This window comes from Ovis canadensis, chromosome 10 (genome assembly GCF_042477335.2).
Source record: "Ovis canadensis isolate MfBH-ARS-UI-01 breed Bighorn chromosome 10, ARS-UI_OviCan_v2, whole genome shotgun sequence".
Taxonomy (NCBI): Eukaryota; Metazoa; Chordata; class Mammalia; order Artiodactyla; family Bovidae; genus Ovis; species Ovis canadensis.
This window is the reverse complement of record NC_091254.1, coordinates 91,458,322-91,484,206: the sequence shown is the minus strand read 5'-3', so window position 1 is coordinate 91,484,206 and position 25,885 is coordinate 91,458,322. Positions and strand designations below refer to the sequence as shown.

Genomic DNA, 25,885 nt, shown 5'->3' with positions numbered 1-25,885 from the left:
GTGTACAAATGTGTGCATAGGCGCCAGTGCAAAACCTGTGCCAGAATGTAAGGATTCCTGCTGTCACCTGGGGTTCAGAGCTCAGAGAAAGCAGGAGAAGGTAAGTGAAATTGATCATTGTTATCCACAGACACCTTTTAAATTAATGGTATCATCCTAACCCCAAATCTCTCAAGGACATTATTTGAATATCAAAGTGAAATTTAAGAACAACCACATGGGGACTTCCCTGGGAGTCCAGTGGTCAAGAATCCACCTTCCAATGTGGGGGACGTGGGTTCGATCCCTGGTCTGGGAACTAATATCTCACGTCATGAGGCAACTAAGCCTGCGGGTCACAACTACGGAGCCTGCATGCTCTGGAGCCCATGTGCTATAAATAGAAAGCCCATGTGCCACAGCTAAGACCTGATATAGCCAAATAAATAAATATTTTTTAACAACAACATAAAATATTTTCAAGGGAAATTTCTAAGGTGTGTTTCCTTTACATACTTGAAAAGTGTTCTGAGATCCTTTGGTCAATAAAACATGAAAGTAAATGCACAAGTGATTTTGCAGAGCCGGTTGCTACCATTTAAGAAAAAGCACTGATAGAATCCATCCAGTTATACAGGTCAAAGATGCTATGCTGATCTGATTCGTGCGTGTCAGGTGCTAGCAGACACACCCAGTGGTATAGAATCCGCCTGCCAATGTAGGAGATGTAAGGGACTGAGGTTCGATCCCTGAGTTGGGAAGATCCCCTGGAGGAGGAAATGGCAACCCACTCCGGTACTTTTGCCTGAAAACTCCCATGGACGGAGGAGCCTGGTGGGCTACAGGCCATGGGGTCACAAAAGAGTAGGAGATAACTGAGCGAGTATACACGCGTCAGGGCACACAGAGGCAGCAGCAGCGTTTTCTCCAACCTTGAAACACATTCGTCCTCAGTAATTAGGTTCCGATATCGTCTATATTGGGGAAGATTGCCCACCTAGGAATTAATCTCTAAATATGAGAGGAAGGATCTTGAAAATCGTAGCCAAGGCTCTACCAGGAGAATAAGGATTATTAACAGATCAACATGTCTCCAGCTACTGCCTAATCTGCTGTGCTTCATCCTGCATCCAACCAGACAGAGGCAGAGTGGATGAACAGCAACATGCAGACAAGGCCAAAGAATGAGAATCTGCACTTCCAGAAAGGACAGGCCACCTGGCAGGAGAGTCGGGGCCCTTCTGCGGCGGTGTCCCAGCAGCGCCATCCTTCCCGTTACGATGACTTTCACTCAGCACCCCTTGAGGTTCTCTGCCCAGAGGTTTACTCCAGCCACTGAAGCCTGCTCTGAGCAGGTACCTGTGGGACAGGCTGGATGTGGCCTGGGAATTAACGCCTCCTAGAAGCGATCCTCAACCCATGACTGATGATAGAAGAATTGTGTGCTTTACTTGGAGAAGTGAAAAGCAAAGGAGAAAAGGAAAGATGTAAGCATCTGAATGCAGAATTCCAAAGAATAGCAAGAAGAGATAAGAAAGCCTTCTTCAGTGATCAATGCAAAGAAATAGAGGAAAAGAACAGAATGGGAAAGACTAGAGATCTCTTCAAGAAAATTAGAGATACCAAGGGAACATTCCATGCAAAGATGGGCTCGATAAAGGACAGAAATGGTACAGACCTAACAGAAGCAGAAGATATTAAGAAGAGGTGGCAAGAATACACGGAAGAACTGTCCAAAAAATATCTTCACGACCCGGATAATCACGATGGTGTGATCACTCATCTAGAGCCAGACATTCTGGACTGTGAAGTCAAGTGGGCCTTAGAAAGCATCACTACGAACAAAGCTAGTGGAGGTGATGGAATTCCAGTTGAGCTATTTCAAATCCTGAAAAATGATGCTGTGAAAGTGCTGTACTCAATATGCCAGCAAAGTTGGAAAACTCAGCAGTGTCCACAGGACTGGAAAAGGTCAGTTTTCATTCCAATCCCAAAGAAAGGCAATGCCAAAGAATGCTCAAAATACTGCACAATTGCACTCATCCCACATGCTAGTAAAATAACACTCAAATTTCTCCAAGCCAGTCTTTAGCAATACGTGAACCGTGAACTTCCTGATGTTCAAGCTGGTTTTAGGAAAGGCAGAGGAATCAGAGATCAAATTGCCAACATCTGCTGGATCATGGAAAAAGTAAGAGAGTTCCAGAAAAACATCTATTTCTGCTTTCTTGACTATACCAAAGCCTTTGACTGTGTGGATCACAACAAACTGTGGAAAATTCTGAAAGAGATGGGAATACCAGACCACCTGACCTGCCTCTTGAGAAATCTGTAAGCAGGTCAGGAAGCAACAGTTAGAACTGGACATGGAACAAGAGACTGGTTCCAAATCAGAAAAGGAGTACGTCAAGGCTGTATATTGTCACCCTGCTTATTTAACTCCTATGCAGAGTACATCATGAGAAATGCTGGGCTGGAAGAAGCACAAGCTGGAATCAAGATTGCCAGGAGAAATATCAATAACCTCAGATATGCAGATGACACCACCCTTATGGCAGAAAATGAAGAGGAACTAAAAAGCCTCTTGATGAAAGTGAAAGAGGAGAGTGAAAAAGTTGGCTTAAAGCTCAACATTCAGAAAACGAAGATCATGGCATCCGATCCCATCACTTCATGGGAAATAGATGGGGAAACAGTGGAAACAGTGTCAGCCTTTATTTTTGGGGGCTCCAAAATCACTGCAGATGGTGACTGCAGCCATGAAATCAAAAGACGCTTACTCCTTGGAAGAAAAGTTATGACCAATCTAGATAGCATATTCAAAAGCAGAGACATATTACTTTGCTGACTAATGTCTGTCTAGTCAAGGCTATGGTTTTTCCAGTAGTCATGTATGGATGTGAGAGTTGGACTGTGAAGTAGGCTGAGCGCTGAAGAATTGATGCTTTTGAACTGTGGTGTTGGAGAAGACTCTTGAGAGTCCCTTGGACTGCAAGGAGATCCAACCAGTCCATTCTGAAGGAGATCAGCCCTGGGATTTCTTTGGAAGGAATGATGCTAAAGCTGAAACTCCAGTACTTTGGCCACCTCATGTGAAGAGTTGACTCACTGGAAAAGACTCTGATGTTGGGAGGGATTGGGGGCAGGAGGAGAAGAGGACGACAGAGGATGAGATGGCTGGATGGCATCACTGACTTGATGGACGTGAGTGTGAGTGAACTCCGGGAGTTGGTGATGGACAGGGAGGCCTGGCGTGCTGCGATTCATGGGGTCACAAAGAGTCGGACGTGACTGAGTGACTGAACTGAACTGAACTGAACTAGTTTCCTCTCTGGACTGGGATGAAGCTCCAATGACCGCAGCAGTAATCGGGTTGATAGCACAGTCTTCATCGGCTTCCCCTTCTCCACTGTCACGTCTTCCCACTTTCCTACCAGTAACTCATTCTTTTTCCCAAAAAACTCTCTTGCTCACACGTGCTCAGGCATGTCTAACTCTTGTGACCCCATGCACTGCAGCCTGCCAGGCTCCTCTGTCCCTTGGATTTTCCTGGCAAGAATACTGGAGCAGGTTGCTATTTCTTCCTCCAGGGGATCTTCCCAACCCAGTGATCGAACCCATATCTCCTGTGCCTCCTGCATTGGCAGGCAGATTCTTTACCATTCAGCCATCTGGGAATCCCCTTCCAATAAATGACTTACATCCAAATTTTAATCTCAGATTCTGACTTCTCATACATTTTTTACAAAAATTCTAGTCTCTAGGGCAATTACATTTCTGATTGTATAGCATCAAGTAATTGATGTTTAGTTTGTACATTTACTGGTTTGGCTAATGGGAGTCAGTAGCCCCCACCCCTCCCCTAGGGCACAGACAACTCTGGGTAGATGGACAAAGTAGAGACCTGGAGAATCAAAAAGTAAAAAAAAACTATCACTGTGAGATGTTTTCTCATTTACCTAGTAAACATTTGATCTCATCTAACAAGAAGATATATAGGTTCATTTTATCTTGATTTCCTCCCCAAAGCTGGAGACAAAGAGAGATTCACTGGGGGGAGGGGGATTCACTATTTTATGGGCATGTACACACAACAGGTCTGTACTATGTCAGGTACTTAATGACAACAATAAAAGGGACTATAGTCTGTTTAGATATTTCTGATGACTACTAGAAGTAAAGGGAAAATCTAAACTAAAAGTAATATTGACATAAAGTACAAACAGTTGTATGTCACTCTGGGGAAAACTGTGGTTTAGCAAGAGATCTGTGAACTAAACTCCACACTCCTGCCGTGGGTCTGGCACTTTGCAGAGATGGGACATTAACGCCTCAAACCTCACTCACTTTTCCATTTGTGAGACTAGAGTAGGAGGAACAGTCTCTGAGGATGGCTGTCATGGGAACCGGGAGAGAGAAAACACGCGGCCCAACAGTTATTAAAAAGGGCCTTTTCCCTTGGCTCACAGAAAAATGAAAGAGGAAAATACTTTTGGTGAAATTCCAAGTGTTTTATAGTTGGTTAGAGAGAGAGTTGCTAGACAGCCATACGTGGTGGTCAGAGGGATGACAGAGATGGATGGTCAGCTCTCTTCACTTATATGTGCCTTTGGGGGCTTTCCCCCCAATAACAATACCCAATTCATTATGGTAATTATCTTAAAGAGATTGAGTTATATTCTGTTTGTGTGATTCCATGTCCAGTTCACCTCGATTGTCCTAGAAACCTGGGAGGGGCCATAATCAGCATGCACCTTCTACAATACAGATCTTTGCAAGACTGAAATGGAACCACGGTGACCCTCATCCCCTCCCCTGGATGAAGCTCAGGTGGACACTGGCAACCATTCTATCCCCGCGACTCTCCTTTTTGCAGTATTACCTTCGTTACGACCCTCTATCTGCCTCATTCTTCCTTTATGTTGCTTACCCTAGTGGCTCAGACGGTAAGAAATCTGCCTGCAACGCGGGAGACGCGGGTTTGATCCCTGGGTCAGAAGATCTCCTGGAAAAGGGAATGGCAACCCACCGCAGTATTCTTGCCTGGAGAATCCCACGAACAGAGGAGTCCATGGGGTCGCAAAGAGCTGGACATGACTGAGCAACTAAGAGTAACAAGCTTGTGTCTGGGTCTCAGATTCGCTATGAAAACAGAGTGTGTATCTTTTGTTACTGGGTAATTAACTTGGAGTGTATCTTACTGTTTTTTATTCTTTTTTCAAGTCTCAGGTGATACTTCCTGGATCAATTTTTATCAGTAGAGTAATACAAACTGGAAACTGTTTGTTGAAGCAAACCCTTTCCCTGTCTTCAGAGAATCTGGTTTAGCGTCCGTCTTCTTTTACTGATAGGATGCTGGGTCTTTTCACATACATACACATGGACTAAATTCAGAGTACAAGGTCATTACCAACCCAATTGTATATGACTAAATGTACAGGTCTAATTGTATATGTATATGCTAATTGTGGGGAAGGAAATGGCAACCCACTCTAGTATTCTTGCCTAGAGAATCCCATGGACGGAGGAGCCTGGTGGGCTATAGTCCATGGGGTTGCAAGAGTCGGACACGATGTAGCAACTAAACCACCACCATCACCACTACCATATGCTAATTGTATATGGCTTTTTGTATATCTTCTTTTTAACAGATTTTTTTAAAAAGAAGTAGAATAAGAAAAGCAGAGAACCCAGGTTGCAGGCAGAGAGCTATGAGAACTGCTCACCTCCACAGACCACGCCGTCCAAATCTTCACAGCGCCGATCGTCACATTCACACGTCTTGCCGTACACCCTGCTGTCTCCCGGCGGGTAGCAAGTGCACTTGCCACATTCACACTTACCTGCAAAACACACAGGGAAAACACACCCATTAGGAGACTCACGGAATCAGGAAGACTTTTCAGGAAAACCAGCATCTCATTAGACCCAGACCTCCTGGATCAGTTATCTAGTCTGTGTCTGCTAACAATTCAGCAAATACCTTCTCCTACATCCCTAAGGTCAAGCGCAAGGTCAAGCATAAATGCCAAGGAGGTCGAGCTGGAGCTGAAGGGACAACTCCTGGCTCATAGGTGATTGCTGGTTTCTCCTTTTCATGTTCTGTTTTATTCATTTTTGAAGATTCATTCAATGACGAAACTCCCTGGATGTTTCATATTCCACTATGAGGAGACCATTTAACATGACTGAATCAATTTTATTTATTCTGACACAATCTGAACTCATATGGTCATTTAAAATATTTTTAATTTGGGTCTGTCTGCCACATAAGAAAAAAAAAATCTCATGGGTACATTTCAGCCTGATGTTTTAGTGGTGATTTGGTGTCAGTTTTTGAGTTTACAGAATTCATCTTAACATGGGATGTGGGTCAGAGTTCATGTCCTAAATATCCTTATTAACCTTGACTTAAAGTTTAAAAATAGAAACTTGTTTTGGAATTGAGTTTGGTTCCCAGTTTGGGAATTTCTTAATTATTTTCCTTATGACTTTTGTCATTATTTCCTGAGCTGTAACTATGCCTCAAACCCTATAATTTCTTCAATTCCATCCTTTTGTATTCATGATACTGCACATGCACTAACATTATCACTATCATTTTACTAAACAGGAGATGGAGACATATTGAGGCCAAGTAACTTTCTCTGCTGAACCAGCTCTCAAGGGATAGATTCCAAATTTATATCTATTCTCATCATGCTTAAAGTTTGTGCATCTAAACATTTGGCCATATTGTATCTTAATATATCATAACGGAGCTCCAGGAGGCTGTATGAGAAAGCACAGTGCTTTTTTTTCTGAGGAATTGGGACTGGTTTGCCAGAAATTCAGCCGAGTGACTACTCCAAGACATCTGTTAACTCCCTGTCATTATCCCAACCATCATAATTACACACCCACTGAAATGATCATAAGATACTTCAGGGCTGACCCTGCCATGTTGTTAGTCATTCTGTTACTGCTTTTGTATCATGCTAAAGAAATTCTGAGCTGGGATACGATAGGAAAAAGAAAAATTAGTATTTAGAATCATATCACTTCAGAGCTGTAATTAAAGATAATCTAACACAGTGATTCATAATCTTTTCTGGCAGAAGTGGCAGGGTCATGGTCCCTTTAAGAATCTGATGAAAGATACAGCAATAGATAGTGTTGTTCTGGCTGCCCTTCAACCCATCTTTCTACTTGGAGGCAGAGCTGAGTTCAGCAGGAGACAAGGCCCTCCCCCTCCCGCAATGATATCACTCTTCCAGGGAACTGGCGGACCGAGCAGGGACACCCCAGACGCCCTTGGCCAGGGCTCGGATTCTCGAGGGTGAGAGCAAGGCACGGGGACTGCGGCAGAGTGGCAAGTGTAACAGCACAGCGGTGAGCCGCCAGGGGCAGGGAGGCGGACGCTCCAAAGCGAGGGCTGGTTCGTGGCACTGCCTTGCTTCCCTGGCTTGTTGTGTGAACGAACTGTCCAAGCTTGCACTCTGAGCCTAAGCCCTTGGAATAAAATATTTTTTCATCTCAGTGAATGAAGTTGGTGACCGTTATTAGCAATCAAGAACTCTAACTGGTAGACCCGAGATCTGTCCCTGGAAAAATATAGACTAGCATGCATTCATTTTTTTGTAAAATGTCATGAGGATCCATGAGTGTCTACAATTTATTTAAGAGATGAGGAAACTCAAGTACACTGAGGCTAAATGACTTGCCGAAGGTTAGCAAAGTAGACATTGGCCATGTAGCCATGCTGGTGTTAGAACCCAGATTTTCTGAGCTGTGCATAATATTGCCTGCTGTGCCTGAACACACTGGCCCTCTCATGGGTAGATGTGTGAATGACATCTATGATCCAGACTGGGGACAGAGGCAAACTGCACACAGCAGCAGTATGGTTGACTAGTCCATGGTGGACAGACATGGGAAACACCAATCACACCATTCCTGAGACATAATCCACTCCCGGTTACCAGGGCAACATCAGTTCTTGAGTTTGAGGGTACATGTGTTTATGGCGACCATTTAATTAACTTTTTGAGGCATATAATAAGTTTCCTGACTATGTATTATTGGTTTCTTTGACAAGCATGAACTAACTACTGGCATATGTGTTTATTTTATTTTTCACTTGAGGAAGAATTAATTAATTTACTCAATATCTATTACTTAGTCATAGTTCAAAAGATTAAACACAAATATCTATCAGATCCAGACTCATTAATAAAATTATGGTATATAAACAAAACAGAATATTATAGCATGTGAGGTTTTAAAAACTTTTTTTGGATGCTCCTCACAGCATGTGGGATTTTAGTTCCCCAACCAGGGACTGAACCTGGGCCCTTGGCAGTGAGAGCTCAGAGTCCTAACCATGGAACCATCAGGGAACTCCCCATAGAGGTTTAAATTTCTGCATTTCACTGGCCGTATATTCTACAACTTTCTCTGTAAAATTCAACCTAGTGTTCAATAGCCTATTTAAATCTAATCTCTCCATAAACCCTCCCTCTTCCTCTGATTAGTTTAGTCACCTGTCAGAATGCAGTCTTCTCTCTAATCCCACAGTACTTAGTTCACACCATTAGTAGACCAGTGAATGCAAACTTTTTACTAAACACACGCCTGAACCCTGCTATAAGTAGTGATCTCTTTGTTTCAGGCTGTGGGTGGGTTCACGCAGTGACAGACTTTATTTTCTTGGGCTCCAAAATCACTGCAGATGGTGACTGCAGCCATGAAATTAGAAGGTGCCTGCTTCTTGGAAGAAAAGCTATAACCAATCTAGACAGCATATTAAAAAGCAGAGACATCACTTTGCTGAATAAGGTCTGCATAGTCAAAGCTACGGTTTTTCTAGGAGTCATGTACAGACATTGGAGCTGGACCATAAAGAAGGCTGAAAGCTGAAGAATTGATGCTTCAAATTGTGGTGCTGGAGAAGACTCTTGAGAGTCCCTCGGACAGCAAGAAGATCAAAACAGTCGATCCTAAAGGAAATCAACTCTGACTATTGGAAGGACTGATGCTGAAGGTGAAACTCCAGTACTCTGGCCACTTGATGCGAAGAGCAGACTCCTTGGAAAAGACCCTGATGCTGGGAAAGATTGAAGGTAGAAGGAGAAGGGGATGACAAAAATGATATAGTTGGGTGGCATCACTCACTCCATGAGGTCGAAAAAAGTCAGACACGACTAAGCAACTGAACTGAACTGTAGGTGGGATCTGTAACTGTATAATATCTGTGATAGATACTATCATTTACATATTAATAATTCAAAAACATGTTGAGAAGCTGTAATTTCAATAACTCACATAAAATCCACTTCTTTCTATTTCTCAAAAAAAAAATTAACTATATTTTCTGATCCAGAATGAGATTATTTAAGAAGAGCAACATATCATCAAAGGCACCTGCCAGCCTGGTAACAGCAGTTACACTCTCTACAACCTCATTTTCTTCTACGTTTGAAAACCGCAAAAACCACACTTGCATCCAGGCTCAACAGTGGAAGAGCAATTAGGGGCTCACATAAAACAGAAAAGAGATTAGCATTTCGCTAACACAGTCGTCCTTCGCCTAAAATAATAGGTTTACCATAGCAACCTGCTTGCACCAGGAAGAGCTCTTGCCAAATGCATCTGAAGTTCCCTTGAAATTTCCACAAGGAGGAATTAAACACTTGAGAACTATAATATTCTGTACCATTTCATCCAAGCACAAATATTTTGTGTGTGAGAATAAAGTCATCTTCCATCAGACAAATTTAAAGGGAAGGGGCATCTTCACCTATTGCTTCAAAGTGAGCAGCAAGATGTCTTATAATTCAAGCCACTCTGACGCTACTTCAATTAGTCAAGGAAGAGATGCTGGCGACTTTTTAAAGATGAGGATACATGTCAAGCCTTCCATTCATGTTTTCTTAGTATACAAGGATTGAAGTAATCAATCACAGACCTTTGTGCAGAAGGTAAAGAATCTGCTTGCCAATGCAGGAGACTCAAGAGTTGAGGGTTCGATCCCTGGGTCGGGAAGATCACATGGAGGAGAAAATGGCAAGCTGCTCCGGTATTCTTGTCCGGGAAGTTCCATGGACAAAGGAGTCTGGCGGGCTACCGTCCATGAGGGTCTCAAAGAGTTGGACACAACTTAGTGACTGAGCATGCATGCAAGGCATTTAAACAAATGATGCACTGATATCATTTTCTGTTGTCTGTCTAGAGTGTCTAAAATTGAAATTGCAATATGGGAGCAGCAAAGATCACTTTTCTGTAAAGCTTTCCCAAGGTCTTGTGGCGAATATCACAGAGGAAGTCTCTTAGACCTTGAAGTAAGATGATCTCATTATTTCATCCTTAAGATTAGTTTCTATAACAACTAAAATTACTCAATTCATTTATTTCTAACAAATATTTTATAAATTAGGTAGCCACATCACACTCATTTACCACTATAACTCAGAAACTAAACAATAATTCCAAGGTTAAAACAACAACAACAACGGAGAATGAATGGGTTTGGAAATGTGGAGCTTAAGTAATCAATGTGGTCAATCCCGAATGAGGCAAGATAAAGGAGAAAAGGAATCTCCTTCTTCCTACCTGGTAAATCTACTGGCCAGACAGTGGGTGGCACCTTGCTTCACAAAGTTGGGGATTCTGCAAACAAAAATCAGCCATAAAAAGAAAGAAAAACTCACTCAGTTATAGTGAGGTTGGATGAACCTAGAGTCTGTCATACGTAGAGAAGTAAATTAGAAAGGGAAAAACAAATATCACATATTAACACATATATATGGGATCTAGAAAAATGGTGCTGATGAACCCATTTGCAGGACAGGGATAGTGACACAGATGTACAGAATAGACTTGTGGACTCAAGGTAGGGAAGGAGAGGGTGGGACGAATTGAGAGAGTAGCCTGACGTTCACACACCACCATGCGTAAAACAGTTGGCTAGTGGGAAGCTGCTGTGTAACACAGGGAGCTCAGCCTGGTGCTCTGTGATGACCTGGGGAGGTGGAGGGATGGGATGGTGGGTGGGAGGTTCAAGAGGGAGGGGATATATGTATACTTATAGCTGATTCATGTTGTCCTGTAGCAGAAACCAACACAACATTGTAAAGCAATCATCCTCCAATTAAAAATTATAAACAATCCTATTACATCCAGGCATATACTTGTTCGGTACTGAATTAATGACTCCATTCTAGGTCATAAGCACAAGCAATTGTAATTCACCATGAAATACTCTGTGCAATAAATGTCAAAGGATAGACAAAGGCAACAAATGCTATTTACCAGTGAAAGAGCTGATGCAATCAGAGAAACATTTCTATAGAAAGTTTGTTGAAGATAAACTATATTTGGGCAAAAAGGGAAAAGGTGGAATCAAGCCCTCATCCCTTTCAAATTCTTGCTTGGTTTTGTCACTTTAAAAAATTCAACGGTGTGAGTGAATATATCACTTCCTTAATAGTTCAAGAGTGCTAATTAAATTGATTTGAAACAAGTGTGGACTCTCTTTCCATACCAGAGATAATTAGAAACTTTATTTTACAAATTGAATAATGAAATCCATCTAACAATAAACAATACGTTTCTATCAATGAGCTAATATTTTACAATGAAGAAAAAATAAACTATAAAGCAATATTTTCTAACTTATTTTTTATTATTCTTTATTTCTGAATCTGCCAATATTAATTTCTCCAAATGATAAACATTAGAAAGAACACTGAGTATATATGTAAGAGTATCCATATATGAGGATATATGTGTATATGTACATTTAAATGTGAAGCTATTGTTAACGCCATGTGAGCAACTTATCCTCAAACTGTTCTTGCAAAAAAAAAAGAAAGACACTTTGTACGATTCTTAAGTCTTCTAACATCAAAAGTATTTCAAAATAAAAATATTTTAAATTTAAAAAATATACAAGTAAAATCCTAAACATAATTTATCTATATAACTAAATGTTTCGTAAAAAAAATAAAGCCCTATCAATAATTACGTGTACTTTTAGCCATACATTTTACAATCACTTTTGGAAAACATACTTTAGCATCATATTCAGGTCCTAAGTCATTTTTTCTCAATAAAGCAGTGTCAAATATATGCAGAGCCTGGGAATTACACAGCCAAAAATGTCAGAAACTCAATAACCTTAAAATTTAAGGATATAGCAAACTTGCTTTAACTTTGCCATTTTACAGCACAGTTGACATAATCAGAATTAATGGGTAAGAGTTACAGGGAAACAGTTTAATAGACTGTAATAAATAGTATTACACATATCAGAGTCGTTCACTCTGATGGAACGTACTGCCATGGTAAGGAGTAAGCTTTCATCACTAAAGGAACTGAAGTCAATAAGGCAGTCTCTGATAAGAGTTAAGAATTTGTGCTCTGGGTTCAGAAAGACCTAAGGTAGAATTTAATATCTATCACTTACATGCTCTATAATCTTAGGAAATAAATAAACCTTCTCATTTAAAATTTACTAAATTGGGAATGCCTACTTAATTAGGCAATCCATTGGAGGAGGAAATGGCAACCCACTCCAGCATTCTTGCCTGAAAAATCCCATGGAAGAAGAAGCCTGACGGGCTACTGCGTCCATGAGGTCGCAAAGAATCAGAACACAACTCAGCAGCTGGGCATGAGTGCACTTAATATGTAACTTTAAAGGGACAAAAACAGAAATATATATATTTTTAAATATTGCCTTTTGGATTTTCTAAGCACGACTGTGATATTTGCTTGTGGCACAGTGTTTAAACTTTTGAAAAAAAAAAAAGTATAGCCTATAGAGTAAAAGGGCTCCACAATTAGAATCACAGAATTATCAATCTGGGCTTCCTTGGCGACTCAGTGGTAAAGAATCTGCCTGCAATGCAGGAGACAAGGGTTTGATCCCTGGGTCGAGAAGATCCCTTGGAGAAGGAAATGGCCACCCACTTAGTATTCTTGCCTGGGATATCCCTGTGGACAGAGAACCATTGTGGGCCTTAGTCCATGGGGTCCCAAAGAGTCAGACAAGACTTAGTCACTAAACAACAGCAATTATTGATATAATTTTATATAATGGAAAGTAATATGTTTTCACAGCTAATCCATTTTTCTGTTATATGAATGTCCACTTCCTTTTTTATTTTTACCAACAGCATAGTTCAGATAACTTATGGTTTCTAGACTAAATATGCTACTTCTTTAAAAGGTATTTCATTCTGATGTTATTTTTCAACAAACTCCTATGACACCTATTTCTGTTTTGTCTCTAGCCCCAGAAACAATTTTTAACTAACAAGAAGTCAATATACGAGATTAAGCCAAAGCCTCCTAAGGCAGCCTGGACTTCAGTGGCCAAGATTCTAGAGAAAATGGAACCATAGGGTAGTGAGTTCTCCCTAATACACAAATAATCCCCTTCATACATTTGTCAAGCCTGAACTTTTTAGGGCAAGAGGATAAAGCATTAAGCAGGAAGCAACATCTAAAAGATGAATAAACTAGATGGAGATTTGGCTTTTTCATCTGGCTGGCAAGATAGTACTTGGAACTCAAGGACCTTTGAGAAGGAGGGAATTGATGAACAGAACATAAACATTACAGGTTTTCACTTTAGAAGTCATGCTAATGCCTGATTGGGTGAAGTTATCTGCCTTTGTACATATGCCTGCCAGACAAAAAGTAAATTATCTCTTCAAGGAAGATGACATCATTCACAAAATTCTACCAATTTTATTAGACGATATTTATACTCAATGTAAAAAAGAACAGGTGTTTCAAGAGACAGGACAGAATGACTATTTCAATACAATGAAATGCTTAAGAGCAGAGAGCATCGAGATTTCCACGGCTAATCTTGTTCAGTCGCCAAGTCGCTCTCGACCCCATGGACTACAGCACGCCAGGCCTCCCTGTCCCGCACCGTCTCCTGGAGTTCAAGTTTACTGTGTAAAAAGGCAAATGACTAATCTTACCTACCTAGAAAAACTGAACAAGGACCGAACAGATGAGGCATCCCCTGTTCCTTGGACACTACCTGATAAGAGCAAACATTTCATAAGAATATTGACTTTGATAAGAATATTAAATATTCTTTGATAAGATAAAGAATATTCTTTGATAAGAATATTAAAACTAGCATAGAGATGGAGGAGGTGAGGTGAGGTGAAGTCGCTCAGTCGTGTCCGACTGTTTGCGACCCCCTGGACTGTAACCTACTAGGCTTCTCCGTCCATGGGATTCTCCAAGCAAGAATACTGGAGTGGATTGCCATTATAGAGATGGAGGAAGAAAGAGAAATATGCTTCTTAATAAGGGGAAGAGAAAAAGAAGGATGATGTTGCAAGAGAAAGAACTCTTAAACACATGTGATTAGCTGCTTGTACTGGTAATGGAAAAACTGTCAGAAAATAAACATATCTGAAATGCAAGCCCTTCATGCAAGCCTTTGTATCTCCCTGACTACAGGAAAATATCCCCTGGAGAAGGGAATGACTACCCACTCCAGTATTCTTGCTTAGAGAATTCCATGGACAGAGGAACCTGGCAGGCTACAGTCCATGGAGTTGCAATGAGTTGGACAAGACTGAGTGACTTACACTTTCATTCATAGGTTAAATAGTTGTTTGTTTGGAATAAAACCTAATTTTACTCTGGGTCCCTTCATACTATGAGTTAAACTGTGCTTATGTGTCTCTTACTCAAGTCTTGGATAAAATCAAAGTAAATACAAAATCATGAAAAACAAATAACATATAATTGTTAATTGTCAAAAACATTTGTGCCACTGTTTGAAAAGCAATGTATTCTTTGAAGGAACAGGAAATTGCAATATCAGTTCTTCAGGGAAATGACTTCTGCTCTCACCTAATCTAGCCAAAGAGGAAGGCTAGTCAATCAGTCTTAGCGATAATAGTCAACATCGCTACTGCAAAAGCTATTCAGCCAATGAAATTAGTAATAAAAGAAAACAAAGAAAGGATAAGAGATTAGATGCTTGAAACACTGATAAAGTTTGCATCACACAAAAAGCAGTATCAGGAATCCTGGTTAATTAGGACCTCCCTGGTGGCTCAGACGGTAAAGCGTCTTGCTTACAATGCGGGAGACCTGGCTTTGATCCCTGGGTCGGGAAGATCCTCTGGAGAAGGAAATGGCAACCCACTCCAGTACTCTTGCCTGGAAAATCCCATGGACAGGGGAGCATGGTGGGCTACAGTCCACGGGGTCTCAAAGAGTCAGACACGACTAAGCGACTTCACTTTCACTTTTCACTTTTGAGACATCTTTGGCTTAAATACATCTGATTGCCTGAGAGTCCAAAGGATTGACTGCTTGCCCATGAAAGTGAAAGTGAAGTCGCTCAGTCGTGTCCAACTCTTTGGGACCCAGTGGACTGTAGCCCACCAGGCTCCTCTATCCATGGGATTTTTCAGGCAATAGTACTGGAGTGGGTTGCCATTTCCTTCTCCAGAGGATCCTCCCAACCCAGGGATCAAACCCAGGTCTCCCGCATTGTAAGCAAGATACATTACCAAAATGATAATTGCTTTATGGAAAGTATAATTAATAAACATTCTAAATGTATTCTCTTCTAAATATAAGTCTCTTGTTTATCCCCTACTTTTTTTTTTTGGTGTGGAGATGTGATTTTAAATCAGTTCTTATTAATTTCCACTTTTTGAAGTAGTGTTACAAAAGATATATTACAATGAAGTACATAGTATGTGGGCGTTAGCTTCTGGTAATAAAAAGAATAGAAATATCCTGGACTTACAGTGTTTATTCCATGGCTGTGCTTATGGGAAGTCATGTAATTCTTCAAGAAACTCAAAACAAAAACTGTGAGCTGGAATAAGAGCAATTAACATCAGCTCATATGAAAGAGGTCCTGAGAATCAAAGCCCACCGCAGCACTTCAAGCAACAAAAGCAGAGAAGGTGAGTCTGGGATTCCTTGAGTAAACAGGAAAGAAAGCTAAAGAGATCCAAGATCAGTCATGTCCTTGGGAGAATCTAACACAAAACCTTGATGAAACAAGTATCCTGAAATTAGCCTTCAAAATGTTCCAGAGCTTAGAATAAACCATGTATAAGGCTTCCCTGTTGACTCAATCTGCCTGCAATGAGGGAGACCCAGGTTCGATCCCTTGGTCAGGAAGATGCCCTGGAGGAGTGCAGGGCAACCCACTCCAGTATTCTTAGCTGGAAAATCCCACGGATGGAGGAGTTCAGTGGGCTACAATCTATGGGGTCACAGAAAGTCGGACATGACTGAGCAGTTAACACACACACACAAGCTCCCAATTGAAGACCAACAAATGTATGCATAAACCACCATGAGTGACAGTCAGTAAAGAGAGTATTATTTTTTGCTGGATATGACTGAGCAACTAAGCACACATGGAATGGATACTGTCTAAATACCTGTCTTGCCATCTTTTTTTAAAAAATATATTTGCTACAGACTGGTTCCAAATAGGAAAAGGAGTACATCAAGGCTGTATATTGTCACCCTGTTTATTTAACGTCTATGCAGAGTACGTCATGAGAAACGCTAGGCTGGAGGAAGCACAAGCTGGAATCAAGATTGTCGGCAGAAATATCAATAACCTCAGATATGCAGATGACACCACCCTTATGGCAGAAAGTGAAGAAGAACTAGAGCCTCTTGATGAAAGTGAAAGAGGAGAGTGAAAAAGTTGGCTTAAAGCTCAACATTCAGAAAACAAAGATCATGGCATCTGGTCCCATCACTTCATGGCAAATAGATGGGGAAACAGTGGAAAGAGTGGCTGACTTTATTTTTCTGGGCTCCAAAATCACTGCAGATGGTGAATGTAGCCATGAAATTAAAAGACTCTTACTCCTTGGAAGGAAAGTTATGACCAACCTAGAGAGCATATTGAAAAGCAGAGACATTACTTTGCCAACAAAGGTCCATCTAGTCAAGGCTACGGTTTTTCCAGTGGTCATGTATGGATGTGAGAGCTGGACTGTGAAGAAAGCTGAGCACCGAAGAATGGATGCTTTTGAACTGTGGTGTTGGAGAAGACTCTTTAGAGTCCCTTGGACTGCAAGGAGATTGAACCAGTCCATCTTAACGGAGACCAGTCTTGAGTGTTCATTGGAAGGACTGATTTTGAAGCTGAAACTCCAATACTTTGGCCAGCCTGATGCGAACAGCTGACTCATTTGAAAAGACCCTGATGCTGGGAAAGATTGAGGGCAGGAGGAGAAGGGGATGGCAGAGGATGAGATGGTTAGATGGCATTACCGACTCAATGGACATGGCTTTGGGTGGACTCCCGGAGTTGGTGATGGACAAGGAGGCCTGGCGTGCTGCGGTTCATGGGGTTGTAAAGAGTCAGACATGACTGAGTGACTGAACTGAACGATATGTTACCTGATAATACCAATAACCGGGTCATTTACACATCTGTTTCTATAGTTTGTTGTGGTCTTCTTGGTCCTATTTGTTATTTCTCTGACTGTCAGAAATTGTGTATGGAAAGAGTATAGGGTCTCTGGATTACAGTCCCTTAACCATAAATAATTCACTTTTTTTTCTTTTGCTGCACAGCACGTGGGATCTAAGTTCCCGGACCAGGGATTGAACCCCTGCCCTGTGCACTGGGAGCAGGGTCTTCACCACTGGACCACCAGGGAAGTCCTGGACTTATAAGCAGAGAGAGCAGTAACTCTCATCCTGGGGAAATTGTGCTCCCCAGGGGCATTTGGTAATGTCTGGAGATATTTTTGAGTGTAATGATGGGTTGGAGGCTTCCCTGGTATCTAGTAACAAACAGAAACTGCTGAACACCCGGCAAAGCACAGGACAGCCCCACAACAAAGAATAGCTAGCTGAAAATATTAATTGTGCTGCTATTGAGAAACTCTAAGACACGTGAGGGAAGATCAACTTAATTCAAATGAAGAAAAGCTCACCTGAGGCTGAGGTGCATTTATTCCTTGTTTTCCTCTCCTTCTCAAGAGGTCCAAATACAGAGGCCTCTGCACTCATACACACACACACACACGTGCACGTATACATGCTCACATGAAAATTAGCTCATCAAGTCTACACTTCCTCCTTTAAGACTGACCCCTGTCACGTCCTCTAAGAAGTGGTCTGCCATCTGTCCAGCCCCCACGCACAACCACCACTGAAGGCTTGATTAGATATCACTATGATGTTGAAAACAGAACCTTGGTGGTATTCTAGCCTGATACTGCTGGATACTGATCGATCTATATAGATATTGATCGATCTAAAATGTGCTCCATGATGCTGAAGTCTGTTTGATACCTTTTAATCTAGGCTGCTCATTTGAATCTTGTATTCAGTGTTTATGCAGGACATTAAAACTTTATGCCATTACCTAAGACATGCACTTACTATATTTTTTAATGTATATCCCCATAACCCCTGTTAAAAATCATGTTCCTAATTGCAAGTAGATTTTTAAATATTACATACACAGAAACACACATGCATGAAAATACTAAGTGTCTTTTGCATTTAAAACTATGATTTGGCTGATTTAAATGTATTATTTTCAAAGTAATTCATGACCATAAATCAACACAGGATCAATGTAAATAAAAATAAAATACATACATACAAGGCAGTAAATTCCCCATTACACTCAGCTCCAGGGAAAATTACTGTTAACTTTGTAATGAATTCTAGCCTTTTATCTACACCTATTTCTACCTACATGAGTAAACAAAGCAATATAATTTCATCTCAAGTTGTAACATAAATATTCTAGCTAAGAGCACTTTGAAAGGATTCACCTTAATTAAGATCATTCTTCCAGCAGCCTTTCTCATGACCTAACCTGCAGCTGCATTTCACCCCACACTATGCTATTATATTTTTTAAAGAGCAGATATATCTGGTACCAGCCAAAACCTCTGCTGCACACATTCGAGCTGTGCTTGCTGTCAGAATTTCAGGTGTAGATTAATTTACTTAAAGCCTGACTAATTGGCCATTCACTCTGAGTGGAGACAGAATGCTAATTTATTCACTTAAATCAGTATGTAGGCCATCTCTGGGAGAAGAAATTCATCTTTCTACACTACTCTTTTGAAACTGTTCATGAACTCTTACAAATGAGCTTCTTTATCATGAGTGCCACCCACGAGATAAGAAGAGACAGGAAACTCAGGGAAGTCTTTCCTTTGTTCCCTCCATTCAGGATTACTCTGCAGATTAATCAACAGAGAACTGTTCATTCTCTGCTTCATAATCTGTAGAGACGATCATTAATATTCCACCATGTAGACAGCATTCCAGGTGCTATACAGAACTCAGAGGGAGAGTGTCTAAAACCTAAATCAAACAGATGAGACTATTAAGATTGATGGTCTCAAGGAAGAAAATGTTACCCTCCAGTATGAATTCCAATCTCCACAGAATGAAAACTGACCTCAACATATTTTGTAACTATAAAGAAAACCACTATTGTGCTTTAGGCAGGTTTAGCTAATAGGTAATGGGACTCATACAAAATAAAGTAAGTCAAAATGAAAGAAAGTGGCCCATAGTAACATGCAAAATGGCGATAAGAATGCATCACAAGATGCATTTTTAAAAGTTTTATATTAACGTGTGATGGGCAGGTGAGGAGGAAGTTAAAATTATATCATTGGGGCTTGTTTGCAATTTGGTGTATGTATTAGATTAGACCATTGACCATGATCAGCATATCATCAGAGAGGTGGCATGTTTGATTAAGACTTAAAATAATGAATTAAAAGAAATGTTCAAAGAAATAATTCATTTAAACAGTGATCAATTTTATGCAAGCTGAATTAAAAACAAAGTATACTGGGCTAAGCGTAACTTTAAAGCTCACTGAACTTAAATGCTAACAATTATATTTGTATTCAAATCTTAAACCCTCACACACCATATCAGCTTCATTATATTTAAGGCTAAGTCAAGGTACTTTCCTTTTTGCCTTTGGACTAGTTTTCTATCAGAAGCAATACTGGGAACATAGTTTAATCAACTTAATCAACACTATTTGTGCAAAAGAGGACCCTGAATATATATCTAAGATGTATTTTATTGACCAAAAAACTGGCAGGCAGAGATGCCAGTTCGATCCCTGCATTGGGAAGATCCCCAGAGAAGGAAATGGCAACCCACTCCAGTGTTCTTGCCTGGGGAATCCCATGGGCAGAGCAGTATGGTGGGTTACCATCCATGGGGTCACAAAGAGTGAGACAGGACCTGATGACTAAACAATGACAATAACAATGCATGGTGCTTCAAAAAAATACTAACCTACTCCCCAGAAACATATTTACTAAGGATGCCTTTTAGTAATCCGCAAAGAAAAGGAAAGTGTAGCCAACTATTACAAACAAGTTAAAATGCGAGTGCATTTTGAAGACAGAGTAGTATGTTGATGACATAAGTTCCTCTGTGAATATACATCATATTGTCTGGATATGAAGGCTTCCAGTTGCTTCAATTCAGTTCAGCTCAGTTCGGTCGCTCAGTCGTGTCCAACTCTCTGCGACCCCATGAATCACAGCACACCAGGCCTCCCTGTCCATCACCAACTCCCGGAGTTCACTCACACTCACATCCATCAAGTCAGTGATGCCATCCAGCCATCTCCTCCTCGGTTGTCCCCGTCTCCTCCTGCCCCCAATTCCTCCCAGCATCAGAGTCTTTTCCAATGAGTCAACTCTTCGCATGAGGTGGCCAAAGTACCGGAGTTTCAGCTTCAACATCAGTCCTTCCAAAGAAATCCCAGGGTTGATCTCCTTCAGAATGGACTGGTTGGATCTCCTTGCAATCCAAGGGACTCTTTCTCCAACACCACAGTTCAAAAGCATCAATTCTTCAGTGCTCAGATTTCTTCACAGTCCAACTCTCACATCCATACATGAACACTGGAAAAACCATAGCCTTGACTAGACAGACCTTCTCTGAAGAGCAATTATCAAAGGCAGCAATCGATGGGGAAAGGTATGGCCACTGTTACAAGAACTGCCAACAACCAGTCAGCTCATGTGCCTGAACATGGCATGTCAGTCGGAGGTTGTAACAGAGAAGCAAATGAATTTTAGAGGTAACAGTGGATGTTTGCTTTAAATGTAGGCAAAGAGATAAGACTGATAGATTAGCATCATAGAAAGGGGAAGCAAAAACTGGGTTTACAGATTTAGAAGTTCTAATTAAGAAACAAAGGAGAAGGACTTCCCTGACCGCCCACTGGTTAGGACTTTGACTTACAATGCAAGTTCGATCCCCAGTGGGGGAGTTAAGATCTCACATGCCTTGTGGCAGAAAAACCAAAATGTATAACAGAAAAGATACTGTAACAAATTAAATAAAGACTTTTAAAAAAACGGTCCACACACAAAAAAATCTTTAAAAACAAAGAAGCAGAGAAAAAACTCAAAATAACATTGTCAACACAACATTATATACACCAAGTTGCTTCTTCACTCATACACCAAGATGATCTCAAGTTCTGCAGCCTCCCTGCACTAAGAATGCTTTAATTACATGCAGGAAGAGAACTACAACAGGGATTTGCATTTTCTGAGGATAAATTATTAGTGCATTAATTTGACTAAATATATCTCATCTACCACTTCTCTTCCTACATGTAAATATGCATGTCTAACAACTGCTTTTTGCAACACGTCCACTTTCCCCCACATACGACAACAGAGAAGATAAACCAAACACCTATCCTATGCCATCAATCAAACTGGTAATTCTGCAGTGTCCATTTCCTTCTCCTGCATTCTATGTGTTCCTGGACATTCTCCCACTTTTTCCCATCTAGAAGTTGATACGTTTAAATAATTATAACAAAGCACTTATGGCGCATCAGACATTCACTGAGACCTTCATTGTCTTCAGCCCATGAATTTGGATTTTCCACATCTTGGTTGGTCTTGGGACTGGGATCTCTGAAAATGTTCTAAGGCTGCATGTCAGCAAGAAAACAGTTCTACCCTGGGACAGTGGGCTGACTGTGGCCAAGCAGCTCAGCTCCTGGTGTTGTACTAAACACTCCCTGTTCACTGTTTGATTTCTTTTCCACCATGACCCCTTGGAAGAAGGTCCTGATTTAATCCCTGTTTTGCAGACAAGGCCCATGGATTTACAGGGTTTAAGTAGTTAAGTGAAAGTCACACAGTCAGTGAATAGTGGGGCCAAGATTCAATCCGGTATCTACTAACTCATAAATATAAATTTAAATAACTAAGTTATACCTATTCTTAATTTTGGACAAATGCTACAAGTAATTAATTAACACCAATGGCACCCCACTCCAGTACTCTTGCCTGGAAAATCCCATGGACGGAGGAGCCTGGTGGGTTGTGGCCTATGGGGTCACACAGAGTTGGACACAACTGAGCGACTTCACTTTCACGCATTGGAGAAGGAAATGGCAACCCACTCCATTGTTCTTACCTGGAGAATCCCAGGGACAGGGGAGCCTGGTAGGTTGCCGTCTATGGAGTCGCACAGAGTTGGACACGACTGAAGCGACTTAGCATCAGAATAAAGCATAATATACTTCTTGCTTTTCAGAATGAAGTAAGGATCATGATATAAAAATTCTCTGAATGCAAGAGGAAGTCCTGGATAAATGTCTAATGGAAACATCTAATAATCTCAAGCATAGAGGGAAAAGATGCTTGGATGGCATCACTGACTCAACGGACATGAATTTCAGCAAACTTCCTGAAATGGTGAAGGACAGGGAAGCCTGGCGTGCTGCAGTGTATGGGGCTGCATAGAGTCTGACACGATTTAGAGACTGAACAACAACAACAATGTGGTTTAATCGCTAAGTCGTGTCCAACTCTTGTGAAACCATGGACTGTAGCCTGCTAGGCGCCTCTGTCCATGGGATTCTCCAGGCAAGAATACTGGAGTGGGTTGCCATTTCCTTCCCCAGGGGATCTTCCTGATCCAGAGATTGAACCCAGGTCTCCCGCACTGCAGGCAGATTCTGAACCAACTGAGCTATGAGGGAAGAAGTCAACAAGAACGCCACCAACAGAGGGAAGAAAACATGCACCATCTCCTAACAAAACACATTTGCAAACCAGTTTGTTCATTTTGAAAACAAACTAACTTATTTTTTCTTCTTAAAAGAAAGAAAATAAGGCACGTCTTCTAATGCTGTTAGTATATATCTGACAAAATATAAAACCATGGTATGGGGCATCAATTATATATACCTTATTCAGAAATCTTTCGGGCATTTGAAGACCTGATGAGAAAACTGAGATTCAATAGCACTGTGAACGTGAGAGCCATGCATTTTCAGGAAAACAACCAACTCTGTCTCTCAGTCTCTGCGTCTCCCTTTCTCTCATTCTGGCTCTCATCACTCCTTCAGTTCCGTTCAGCAGCTCGGCCGTGTCCGACTCTTTGCGACCCCATGAATTGCAGCACGCCAGGCCTCCCTGTCCATCACCAACTCCCGGAGTTCACTCAGACTCATGTCCATGAGTCCGTGATGCCATCCAGCCATCTCATCCTCGGTCGTCCCCTTCTCTTCCTGCCCCCCATCCCTTCCAGCATCAGTCTTTTCCAATGAGTCAACTCTTCGCATGAGGTGGCCGAAGTATTGGAGTTTCAGTTTCAAAATCAGTCCTACCAGTGAACACCCAGGACTGATCTCCTTTAGGATGGACTGGCTGGATCTCCTTTCAGTCCAAGGGACTCTCAAGAGTCTTCTCCAACACCACAGTTCAAAAGCATCCATTCTTCGGTGCTCAGCTTTCTTCACAGTCCAACTCTCCAGACCACAGGAAAAACCATAGCCTTGACTAGATGGACCTTTGTTGGCAAAGTAATATCTCTGCTTTTCAATATGCTCTCTAGGTTGGTCATAACTTTTCTTCCAAGGAATAAGCGTCTTTTAATTTCATGGCTGCAGTCACCATCTGCAGTGATTTTGGAGCCCCCAAAAATAAAGTCTGACACTGTTTCCACTGTTTCCCCATCTGTTTGCCATGAAGTGATGGGACCAGATGTCATGATCTTCGTTTTCTGAATGTTGAGCTTTAAACCAACCTTTTCACTCTCCTCTTGCACTTTCATTTAGTGGCTTTTTAGTTCCTCTTCACTTTCTGCCATAAGGGTGGTGTCATCTGCATATCTGAGATTATTGATATTTCTCCTGGCAATCTTGATTCCAGCTTGTGCTTCTTCCAGCCCAGTGTTTCTCATGATGTACTCTGCATAGAAGTTAAATAAGCAGGGCAACAATATACAGCCTTGACGTACTCCTTTTCCTATTTGGAACCAGTCTGTTGTTCCATGTCCAGTTCTAACTGTTGCTTCCTGACCTGCATACAGGTTTCTCAAGAGGCAGGTCAGGTGGTCTGGTGTTCCCATCTCTTTCAGAATTTTCCACAGCTTATTGTGATCCACATTACTCCTTAGGCATCTAATATTTTATTGAACAAATCAGACAAAGATGCCTACACGTTAAAGCACAGTGCACTAAGAATGTGATCAAAGTAGCTGGGACCTCCCTGGGGGTCCAGTGGCTAAGATTCCAAACTCCCAATGCATGGGGCCTGGGTTTGATCCCTAGCCGGGGAACTAAATCCCACAAGCTGCAACTAAGAGTTCACATGGCACAACGTAAGATCCCACGTGCTGCAACTTAGAAAAGACCCTATTTGCCGCAGCTAAGACCTGGTGCAGCCAAATGAATAAATATGTTTTTATAAAAAGTAGCTGGGGGAACACGGACATCCAGGCAGCTTCTCAGAAACAGTAACACGTGATTGAGATCTATAGTTAGCCCAAGTGGATGTGGAAGAAGAAAGGAGTCTGGGCTCTTCCTAAAGGTTTAAAATGCATTAAGCTTGACAGCTGCTAAGTCGTGTCCAACTCTTTTATGACCCCATGGACTGTAGCCCACCAGGCTCCTCTGTCCATGGGGTTTCCCAGGCAAGAATACTGGAGTGGTTTCTCCAGAGGATCTTCCTGGCATAGGGATAGAACTCATGTCTCCTGCTTAGCAGGCAAATTCTTTATCACTGAGCCACCCCTTAAGCTGGAAAATTAGAAAATCCAATTTGGATTTTAGATAGAACACCCTGACAGCAGTATGGAGAAACCCTGAAGGAGAGTGCCCAAGACACGTGATGGAAAAACCAGCTGAGAGGTTCCTGGAGCCAATGACCTGGGCAACGGGTTGGCAGAGGTGTGCGGAGCATCTGACATCACTGCATTCGACTGAAAAGGAAAGCATCTTCACACTCATAAAATTCCCCTGAGAAATACCCACAGGGCCAATATCTTAAAAATATTTAAAATACTTTAAAAAATCTATTTCCAATTCAAAAGATAACCTAGCTATTCATGTTTTCATTTTTTTTCAATCATTTACTTAGGTACCCTACTCACATGGGTCTTAAAATACTCTAATTGAAAATGACTGAAATATCCAAGTAAAAACGTAAATATTTAACATGAATTATCATGTAAACAAGGTGGCAAGGCAAGTTGATGATTTTAGGACTTTATTGGCTATTTCTTCCCCATAAATAATATGAAGACACATCTCTTGCACTCTGAATAATTTCCTGGGTTCACAATTGTCTCATTTCAGAGTTTACCATAAAAATATGAATCAGAGAAATAGATGTGTTTTCAGGTCTACATTTCAATAAAAATTTAAGACCTGTGAAGAATGAAAGTGAACAGATGCTCGAAAGTCAACAAGATTCTAAAACTAAAATTATGTGTTTCTTGATTCATATGTATACTCTTCTTTATTAAGAGGAAAAATGCATTAATCATAATTTTAATTGTGGCCCTTCTTTTCAATATTTAAAATCTTATGTAGGTGTCTCATACTTTAGTGTATTAATTTTTAAGTCATTTTATG

General features: G+C 41.1%; 1 protein-coding gene across 1 annotated transcript in view; it reads right to left on the bottom strand.

The window, feature by feature from the left end:
* The window catches only part of ITGBL1 (integrin subunit beta like 1), a 225,548-nt gene that overhangs the window by 27,896 nt on the left and 171,767 nt on the right, over positions 1 to 25,885 (bottom strand). The window contains exon 8 of the mRNA XM_069602441.1: positions 5,706 to 5,822. Within this exon, the coding sequence (XP_069458542.1) occupies positions 5,706 to 5,822 (117 nt within the window). The remainder of the gene's footprint in view (positions 1 to 5,705; positions 5,823 to 25,885) is intronic.